General features: G+C 38.5%; 1 protein-coding gene across 1 annotated transcript in view; it reads left to right on the forward strand.

The window, feature by feature from the left end:
• Window positions 1–2,417: 2,417 nt before the first annotated feature.
• Window positions 2,418–10,298, forward strand: part of CRBN (cereblon) — a gene marked incomplete at its 5' end in the record, with an annotated part of 19,907 nt that continues 12,026 nt past the window's right edge. Inside the window, 4 exons of the mRNA XM_010015168.1 lie at window positions 2,418–2,530; window positions 2,694–2,896; window positions 3,768–3,917; window positions 7,102–7,264. Of these exons, the coding sequence (XP_010013470.1) occupies window positions 2,418–2,530; window positions 2,694–2,896; window positions 3,768–3,917; window positions 7,102–7,264 (629 nt within the window). The remainder of the gene's footprint in view (window positions 2,531–2,693; window positions 2,897–3,767; window positions 3,918–7,101; window positions 7,265–10,298) is intronic.

The raw sequence follows: 10,298 nt of genomic DNA on the forward strand, positions 1-10,298 counted from the left end.
GGGAAGGGAAGCTATTTTTGTTGGGTTTTTTTAAATGAAATTCAGAATTCCTCATTTCTGCACAAAGGTGTTGAGAGCAAGTTTGGTAGTGTTAGTGCACCAGCATGAGTATCTGGAACACCTTACCTGCCGCAGAAGTGAGCCTTGTCATGCAGGGTGCCTTCAGCACTTGCCTTTCTTTCCCTTGGGAACTGGAGGTGTTGCTAACCTTGAAAAAAGGAAGAAGAAAACCAACATTAAAAAGAGTGTAAGGGTGTAAACGATGCAGTTTCTGTTGCCTTCCGTCTGCTGCTCGGTGGTGTGATGGAGGAGCAGGGGGAAGATGTTTCGACGTTCACATGGTGCTGCTGCAGTAAAATGAGTCATCGTTCCTCTCAGCCACCACACAGCAGCTAGTGTGTGGTTTTGGCAAGAACGAGCAAAAGTTTGCAGGGCACAGTTCTTCCTGATCAACTGCTGCTGATTCCTTCTGTGTTCATTAAAAGGAGTGACAGGGCCTCTCCCTAGAAGTCTATTAAATAAAGTGCTAATGACTGATGCAACTTGATGAGAGTACATACAAACCAGAATATAGTTTTTGATGAAGTCAGCTTCCCTTCCTCACCCTGCACTCCTGCTCCAGAACCAAACAGAAACTTCCTACTAACCCTCCGTCAAACTAAGCAAAATGCTGGCTATTTTCTATGTCTTAAACATTTGTCACTCATTTAGGGTTATGAAACTGAATGTAAGGGAGGAATTGAGTATGTTTCACAGTAATCAGAAAGATGATGTCTTATTGCTTTAAGTTCTGTAATTAGGTAAAACACCAAAGTGAGCCTGTAACCTCCTTTCTTGTCATGCTGGATCATTTCTTGTCGAGATAAATACAGTATATGATGTTTACTGTGACATCTGTGTGCCATGCCGTGCCTCCTACAGAAGGTTCTGTAAACTATGCATTAGTAACAAATAAAGTGAGTTGGAGCAGAAAGAAGATTGTTGGATAAACATTTTGAATAGAGTACATTTAAGAAATGTGTCTGAATGCTGAAGAGAGAAAGAAAAGATTCTCCAAAACCAGATTATAATGCATTCTTCATTGTTCTCTTGTCCTTCCACTCTCAGAAATAGTAAGATCTTGGTGAAAGAGGGTGGTAGTACTCCCATTTGTGAAGGAAGACTCCTTCCTTCTACAGCAGCTTTCTTTTGTACGATTTGCCTACAGTACCTTTCAGTTAAGATAATCACTCCACCTTTTAAACATTCCACTCTGGATTACGTTTTAAGATACTAATTTCAAAGGCAGGCAACTAGATAGGCTACTGTAAAGATATTTTTGTGCCTATCTTGCAATGCAGTAGCTTTCAAGATCTAAATGATGCTTTTTCAACACCACTGAGATTGTGAATTACCCAGCAGCTCTCGGTGTTAGAATCCTGCAGATTGGTTACAAAGATTGTGATAACGTTTATTTTAAATACAGCATGGTATATAAATACAGTTTGGGCTAAAAGAAATAGGATCAAGTAATGCAGTTAAAAAGTGTGATCATTGCATTTGTTTTGGGTGATTATTTGCATGCATACATTGTATGATAATGCACAGGACAGGCAATGAAACCAGCATTTTAGAGATAATTATATTTTCTATTCGCTATGTATTTTAATTTGTTTTAAAATATCTATGCAGATTTCTCCAGATATTTATGTTTCCAAAATAAAGCATACTGAGAATTTAACTGCCCTCTTGCCTGAAAGTCATTTTAGAATTGACACCAGGCAGTGAGAAAAGGAAAGAAAGTTTGTAATTTTTAACTCTTATTTTGTTCCTGAAATCCCTTGCAGTCATTTGTTTCCCTAGTAGTTGCCTTTGCTGGATTTGTGCGAGTGTTGGGGTTTGTGTGTGTGTTTGGTATACACACAGGAGGGGCTGACAGCAGTGAATTAGTCTAAAATACCAGCAAGAGTCTTTGCATAAAAATAGAGGTTCAGGTTGCTTTTAACTTGCTTGCTCTGTGTGATGCAGTTATATTGTTCAGGTTCGTACTACTTCAAACACTGTATTGTATCCTACAGTAAATTAAGTTACCTGGTATCCTGGTGTACAGATGGAAGACTTTCAGAATTGAGATGAGGAAGTACTGCAGTAGCAAAAATCTAACCTGACAGATTTTGTTTATTATTTTCTTCCAAAAAAAAATTGTTCTTTAGCCTTTCAGAAGCAAATTAACTGCTTTTGACCCTTTCTATAGAACTGTGGTTTTGCTGTAACATCAAGAAAATTATTTTTCACAAGTCTACAAATAACTAAAGTTGCTTCCTTATAAAAGGCTGTAGCCTGGGAATATCTGATGCATTTCTGTGATTCTGTGTTTTTTCTCAGTATCAGTCCTTGCTGATTGATTTCTGAACAATATTCTGTATGTGCTTACTTAGCAGAGAGTGAGGAAGAGGATGACAATGAAATGGAAGTTGAAGATCAAGATAGTAAAGAAACTGAGAAGCGAAACGTCATTAATTTTGATACCAGTTTGCCAACATCACATATGGTATGTTTTATATATTGTCCATTAAATACATCTTGAAGAGGTCTTGATTGGTTTTGTGAAATTCTATTGTAATACCCTTAAGAAAAAGACCTAGTTTTATTTTATCCTTGTAAATCACCAAAACCTGTTATACTGCTGTTGTTTCCTTACTTACTGTTTCCAGTATTTAGGTTCTGATATGGAAGAGTTTCATGGCAGGACGGTGCATGATGATGACAGCTGTCAGGTGATTCCAGTGCTGCCCCATGTGATGGTGATGTTGATTCCTGGACAGACGTTACCTCTTCAGCTTTTTCACCCTCAAGAGGTTAGCATGGTGCGGAATTTAATTCAGAAAGACAGAACGTTTGCTGTTCTTGCATACAGGTAAAATACACGAGTGGGTTTACTGATGCTATGCAGAATGTATTTTTAGCACAATTTCTATGGATACTAAATGAAAAGCAGATGGTTGCATCAGTTCCATGGTGAATAACATAAGTTATGTTTTGAAATTGACAAAACTTGTCTTCGAGTTTGTAATGAAAATGTTTTCCTGTCATCATGGGTAGCTGCTTGACAGTATCACATGTTTGTATAGAGGAACAGTAAGAGTTAATCTGCTTTCCTTGTTCGATTTCAGTCACTCCTTGAATGCACTGCTCCAGCTTGCTTATAGACTAAGTCTTGATCCGAAATGTAAAAATCAGATTCTTGTTTTGAGAACTGCATTGTTGTAAAGGTGTATTTGCTTGTTTTGTCTATAGATTAACAAGCCCAGACAAGTGTTTCACAACAGAGTTGAGACACAGGAGTTGATAGAAAAGCAGAAAAGATAAAGGCTAATCTGTGCCAAAAGAAGAGGGGAATATTTCTCCCTCTCCCCTCTGCAATTTACTGTGGCTTAATTATGTCAGAGGTGGCAACAGCTATTTTGAAAGTCAGTCTAAAGAATTTTGGTACTTTCAGTGTCTGTATTTCAAATGCAGATATATTGGCAATCCCATTGTTCCCAGAATTTCACCTCTAGACCCCAAACTAAATCCAAGGCAACTGGCAAAACCCCCCAACCAAATAAAACATTAGAAGTGTCTTTTAAATTGAAAAAATAATGATTGTGATTAGTTGAAATTATTTCACCAAATTTACCTTTTTGATAAGACTAATTATGTACAGTCAGTGCAGGGAAACTAACGGAAGTCTGAATGAACGGTGCTGTTCGGAGGGTAGGTAACCTTCTCTATTCTGTTGCTTCTAGTAACGTACATGAAAGGGAAGCACATTTTGGAACCACAGCAGAAATATATGCCTACAGAGAAGAGCAGGAATATGGAATTGAGACGGTCAAAGTGAAAGCAATAGGAAGACAGAGGTTCAAGGTGCTTGAAATAAGAACCCAATCAGATGGGTAAGAAAATTATGTATTTAATCCTACATACTGCAAATCTTGTTTCACCAAAACATTTACACTTTACTGCAGGTGCATCTCTGCTTCCAGTAACACAGTTGACTAATTACTGTAGGTATTAAATGAATGCTTAATGAGTAGCTTTTCTGGTTATTAAGGACTTCTGATATTTCCTGTTCCAAGACTCATGTTTTAGTTGCTAATAATTTTGCTATAAAATCCTCTGAAGCGTATCTACCTGTAATTTGATTTGGTGTCTGTGAGAAAGTATCTGTCAGAATTACTTTGTCTCTGAAATTTAATTCAGGAAAAAGATGTTGATTTGCCTGTGTTATGAGTTCTAAAGCTTTATTCCAAAATCTCTTACATCCCTTTTTCAAACCACATGTGAAATGATACGATACCAAGTGTGTGCCTTTTGCTGTCTTGCAGAAAGCATCCCTGGTAGCGACCAGATTCCCTTCCTTTGAAAAATTCTAACTTTCATTCCCTGAAAGGAGACCTTTCTAGAGCTGATCTGCATTAAACATGTTCCACTTCATAACTTTATGTGTAATTGCAGCTCTGAAAGGCTGCAGGCAAGGGTTTGACACATCAGCTAAGAAAAACATGCTTGTCTGTTTTTGTACTTTTGAGTGATCTTTAACTGCTGAGCCTCAACAGCGTGCAGAAGGGTTCACCTGTATGATTCTGATACGGAGAGGACATATCAGGGCTGGTGGTTTTCATGAGAAGTTTCCCATGAAAGGGGAACACTAGAGTCTGGTGATAATAGTGCAGAAACAAGTTGATTCTCTTGTTCATCTTTTCTTCTATAAAACATAAAAGCACACTGAGATGTGCAGATAAATATTTGAGTATGAAAATAGGTTCTTGATTTTTGCTAACTACAAACAGCCCATTGCTTTCAGTTTCTCAGATACTAAATCTTGTTTATTTTAACTGTTGTCACAGTTTAGTACATCCTTAACTTCAGCAAGTCTTACCTCTTCCTTTCTGATCATTCACTGATCCTTCACTGCTAGAAATATGCTACTTGTCCTGTTACTGGTTGACAATCTTCACGTACTTGTCAAACATGCTCAAATCAGCTTTGATAGTGTTATTTTCTGTGTTGTAGTCCTGTTCTTTTCCGTATTCCAATGTGATACCTGTGATATTTAAAGCTCCTTTTCTAGCCAGTTTTATCGTATTACGTAATTTATACCTTTGTCCATTTATAAAAGTGGCTGAGACGTTCAGCATTTAGTTAGGAATGTGCTGTCTTTTGTTGTTTTCATGTTCTTCTTGACATCATCTTCTGCACCATGAATTGCATCATGAGCTTCTGCCAGTGACACTGTCCAGAGATACATGCTCCAGACACTGATCCTGTGAGCACGTGACTTTTCTTAGCACGATTGCTAGAGGTTTTGTAATCTTTTCTGCAGGGCCTCTAACACCTTACTCCAAATCGGTAAATCTGCAGCTCATCATCTCTCTTCTGCTATTGCTTGGTATAGAGGCATTGCTTAGAGGCATAGTGCTTTTATGGCAGGGGGATTGGAGCTAGATGGTCTTACGGTCCTTTCCAACCCAAACTATTCTATGATACTATAGGAACAGTTCGAGCTCAGTGTTTTTCTATGCTTCTATGACCTGCAGCTGAAGAAATGAAGAATAGCTACTTGCTATTTCTCCCTAGCTAACATTTGGTTACAAATAACATACTTCAAATTTTACATCTTGGAAGAACCATTGTTTGTACACAAGATGGCAGTACTTGGACGACTAACAGCATCATCATTAAGAATTCAGTATCCAGAACAAGTTAAGATGTACAAGGATATTGTGCTGTTGAAGCATTTTATTATGATGATTTTTCTATCTACTGACTAGCAGAGATCACTTTTACGCAGCATGTTCACAAAATTCATTCATAAATACGAATTTGTGAATGTATGAAATAGAAGGGTTGAGACTGATTTTAGGCTGAAAGCTGGGGTTGTTCAGCCTGGAGAAAAGAAGGCTCCAGGGAGACCTTAGATCAGCTCCCAGTGCCTAAAGGGGCCAACAAGAAAGCTTGGAGAAGGACTTTTTGATAAAAATCTTTTTTGATAAAGAGGGGAAAATACTGAGCTTCTTAGCAAGAAGCAGATTTCTATAGTTCTTGGTGTTTCCAATTACTAAGTGAAGTGCTTATGGGAAGACATCATTTTAAAGTCTACAGTAAGTTAACAGAGTTCATTGTAGTCCCTGTAAGTAAAATTGCATGTTTGTAAGGACATACATCTCAGTATTTCAGGATTTCTGATGCATAGTACTGTTAAAATGTAAAGTCCTTCCTGCGAGACAGTATTTTTAGTAGCCACATAACAGTTGCTGAACTCTTTGTGGAATAGATGACCTGGTTGATGCTAGGATATTAAAAGATGATCAGTCTATATCCTGTTTCTGCTGATTTTGAACCCTAGCTAAGTGCATAAGCTTTTGTGGTTTGAAGATAGCAAACTGCATTTCAGCTAAACTTCCTTTCTGAGGATTTGGTATGTAATGCTGACTGTTAGTTCATACCAAAGTAACTTGAGGAGACAAAACTCTAAATACACAATGCTGAGATGGTAAAATATTCTGCTGGGTTGCCACTGCCAATCTGTCTTTAATCTGTCCACCACAATCACAACAGATATCTAGTGCTCTAAAATAAAGATAGCCTGTTGTATCCCATGGAAAAGTTAGCTGTGAGATGGGATGAAAAAACCCAGCAAATAAACTTCTGCTGAAAAAGTTAAAGCAGTGATCTTTGTAGAGGTCTGTATGTCAGTGCAGAAAATATGTGGACATCAGCTAATTTTGTTTTCTAAAGGAAAAGTAAAAATAGAGATTGCTTCTGTCTTCGACTTACGTAGACCAAAGTCCAGTCAGCACAGTGGCTTTAATAATTTAGCCAAGGGTGTGAGATTATCTGTGTTCTGGAATAGCATGTGTTTGGTTTGCTGCAGATGTGCTGAATGTTCCCTAAAGTTACTTGGTTTACATTAGTACGACTTAAAAACTTTGATGAAATGAATTACTGCTTAAATCCTATACTACTCCTTAATGATTAATCTATTACACAAGCTTATGTTTTTAAAAGCAGTAAAATCCATTTTTGTTGTCAACTCTTGTTTATGTGTGTATATCTCGTCTCTTTTTCTCTTGTCAGAATCCAGCAGGCTAAAGTACAAATACTTCCTGAGCGAGTGCTGCCTTCAACAATGGCAGCAGTGCAGCTGCAGTCTCTCAGCCGATGCCATATATTTCCTCCTTCGAAACCTACGGCATGGCAGGACCGAGCTATACAGCAGTGGTGGCAGAAGTATCAAAAGGTTAGAAGCTTGTTGTGGGGTCTTGTTTTTGCTGTTGTAAATTTTGGTGGTGTTTGAAAAGCAATATAAAAGTGTGTCCGTTCATCTTTTGAGGAGGTTGCACAACTGGGATGCTAGATGCCAGCCTCCTGCTTTTGTCACATATTGTGTGATTGTTTATCAGCCATCAGCAGTGGAGAAATACATGTTTTGTACTTTGAGCTCTCTCTGGTTTTAATTACAGTACCATTAGATTAATATTATCGCATAATCATGTAATATTATAATTACTTTTTTTTGCATAAACACCTCAGAGCTCTGGTTGGTGAAGCTGGTGGATAATGAAGTGTTGGTGGAAGAAACAGTAAGTTTATAGGATTAACCTATAAGTTAAGAAGCATCTTAACTTATACAGACATTGCTTTGACAATAAAAATATTGATAATCAGTGTTGACAGTGCCAGTGCTTTTGCTTTGTACTTGTCATCATAATGGTTTGGATTTGAAAGTAGGGAGGCTTTTGTAACTTCTTCTGTTACTGTTTGATTTGGATAGAAGAGGTTTTTAAAGAGCAGAGGTGGTTTAGAGGTGACTTCTAAATTTCGGTGATGAAACAGAAGACCTGTGATGTCTTAGTTGTTTGGAATCAGAATTCCATTTGCTAATTGTGATTTAAATCGTCATCCGTTAAAGGTTTAACTTCTGTACCTGCAGTTACTTGCTTATAGAAAACGTGGGTCTGTGTTACAATGACAGGGTTTTTTAACTTAGTCAAATATTCCTACCCAGATGGTTGTTGGCCAACAACTAGGCTGTACTTTCTAGTTTCGAGCATGCTTTATGTTGCACTTTCATCTTGTAAATCTTTATGTAACACATATCTTAAGTTCTTGCTGATTTTTGTGCTTAGTCATTATCTTTTGTCAGATCACAATATTTCCATACAATCCTTTTATCCTGAACAATTGCACATGTATTTCTAAGTCTGAGTTTTGATTTATTAGTATTTTTTTAACATATTTACGTTCTGGGGTAGTTAATATGTAATCCTCCTTAACCCTCTTCCCCTGCCTTTTTTTAACCTGAATTTATAAACTTCCTTAAATTTAGTTGTGGTACTTAAAGTGAGAAGATAGGAAAGGGTCATAGAAATCTCTTTTTTCATGAACTCTGTATATGCTGACATAGTAGTTATTAGTGGAAGATGGTGCTTTTACACACGGAGTGGATGAATTACCAGTTCCATGGTCTTATTTATTTTATTTCCTAGAGCTTTTTCAATAAACATGCAGACTTTGCACTTCTTTACAGAGTTCCAGAATTCTATTTACTTGATGCTGATTAAAAAAACAAAAAAAAAAAAGAAGAAATACTCATTATCAAGATGTTGGTATTGTCATTAGGGAATTGGCTTCTACTTTCCTGTTTTGCTTCACTGGCATAAATTCTGCCTTTGCTTGTTTACACTATTTCTGTATCGCTGCAGCTGTGGCAGTACTTGGAATCAGGAGGGAATTCACACTAAGATCGTAGGGCAGAATTTTCAAGAGTCCTAAGTGGCTGGTGGCAGGCCTAAGCTACAAACTTGTGCATTGCTCAGGAGAATAATAAGGTGTGATTTGTGCTGGAGACAGCTGTGCTGTTTAAAAGGTGCTAAAAGATGCCTTTATACAAGTGAATGTGCACTTTTACCAGTATACAGCCTTTTCCTTTAGGAGTCTGAAATAAAAACGTACTGTCAAAAGGATAATTTTGCTGGAATAAATTATGTTTCCCCGTAATAAGCGCCATGCTAGAGTATCATCTTAGCATAGTTGTACCAGCAAAAGCCTTTCAAACGTAAACCTAGCTCATTCTCAGCCACAGTGCAGGCTATTCAAAGACCTAGCTATCATTAATAGTGGACAAATACACATGGTGAGGTTAATGGGACAAGAGCTGGCAGTGGGGTCAGTAGGAGAGGATGTGGTGAAACAGGGCAACCTGGTGCCCTGGCGAAAAAAAATGTGTGGCTTATTAATTTATATAGCTTTTTATTACGCAACCCACAGTTTCCATCAGTGGTATAGAAAAGGAAAGATATCTTGAAGTCTTCTGTATCAGTAGAGATCTTTGGAACTACCTCCAGAAATTAATAGAGAATCCCAGTAATTCATTGTCAGATGCAGTTAAGGTTTGGATTTGTTTTTTTAATTCAGTGGATTTGAACTCTGTACCCCCAAAAAAAGGAAAAGTAACCAACCAGAACATTAATAACAAAGAGCTACTGCTTCTGGTTATTCTTGAATAAGTTCATTTATGAGCTAACAGCCCAGAAACACTATGCTTCGGAGGAAGGGGGAGCAGGTAGTAATCACTTTACAAGAATGCTTCTATCAGATGGTAGCTGAGATGCAGTGCTCCCACTGTAAGAACATTTTTATGGACTGAGATGCAGATCCAGAGTAGGGACATTGTCCTGTTGGACTCTTGTCCTATTAGTAGAACTGTGACTGTGTTCCAAGGATCGAAGGATTCTGGTTGGAGAAGGAACATAAGCCACACATCTCCACCCCAAAACTACTGGAAAGTTTGTTACAAACTCAGCCAGATGTGAAACCCAGAGATATCCCAAGCCAGAAAGAGAGAGACCTAAAGGCTACCAAAGAACAGATCAGGCACAGATTCTTACCAACCTGCACATTTGTTCAGTGACCAGGAGGCCAGCTCCGAGGTGCGTTGAGAGCAAACAGAGTGGCAGGCACATACTTTTTGGGCGTCCCTGCAGAGGTAAAGTTGGCCATAAAAGGTCCAGGTCCTTTTCCATCTCCCTCTTCTCCTCTCCTCTCCCCCTCCTTTCTTCTCTCAATCTTTCTCGAACCCTGGGCCTTTTATATCCTGAAAAGTGCCAACTCATTCCAACACAGGGGGTCAGCGCGTGTCTGGAGGAGTGGCCCTGCTCACTTCCATTTTTCTGTGCATGGTTCGTCCTGACGCAGGGGGGTCCGCCTGCACCAGGAAGAGTGTCCCCGCCGTGCACCCCCACTCCAGGGAATTGGGCATGGTCCACCACGGC

Source organism: Nestor notabilis, unplaced genomic scaffold (genome assembly GCF_000696875.1).
Source record: "Nestor notabilis isolate BGI_N333 unplaced genomic scaffold, ASM69687v1 scaffold12805, whole genome shotgun sequence".
NCBI classification, from domain to species: domain Eukaryota; kingdom Metazoa; phylum Chordata; class Aves; order Psittaciformes; family Psittacidae; genus Nestor; species Nestor notabilis.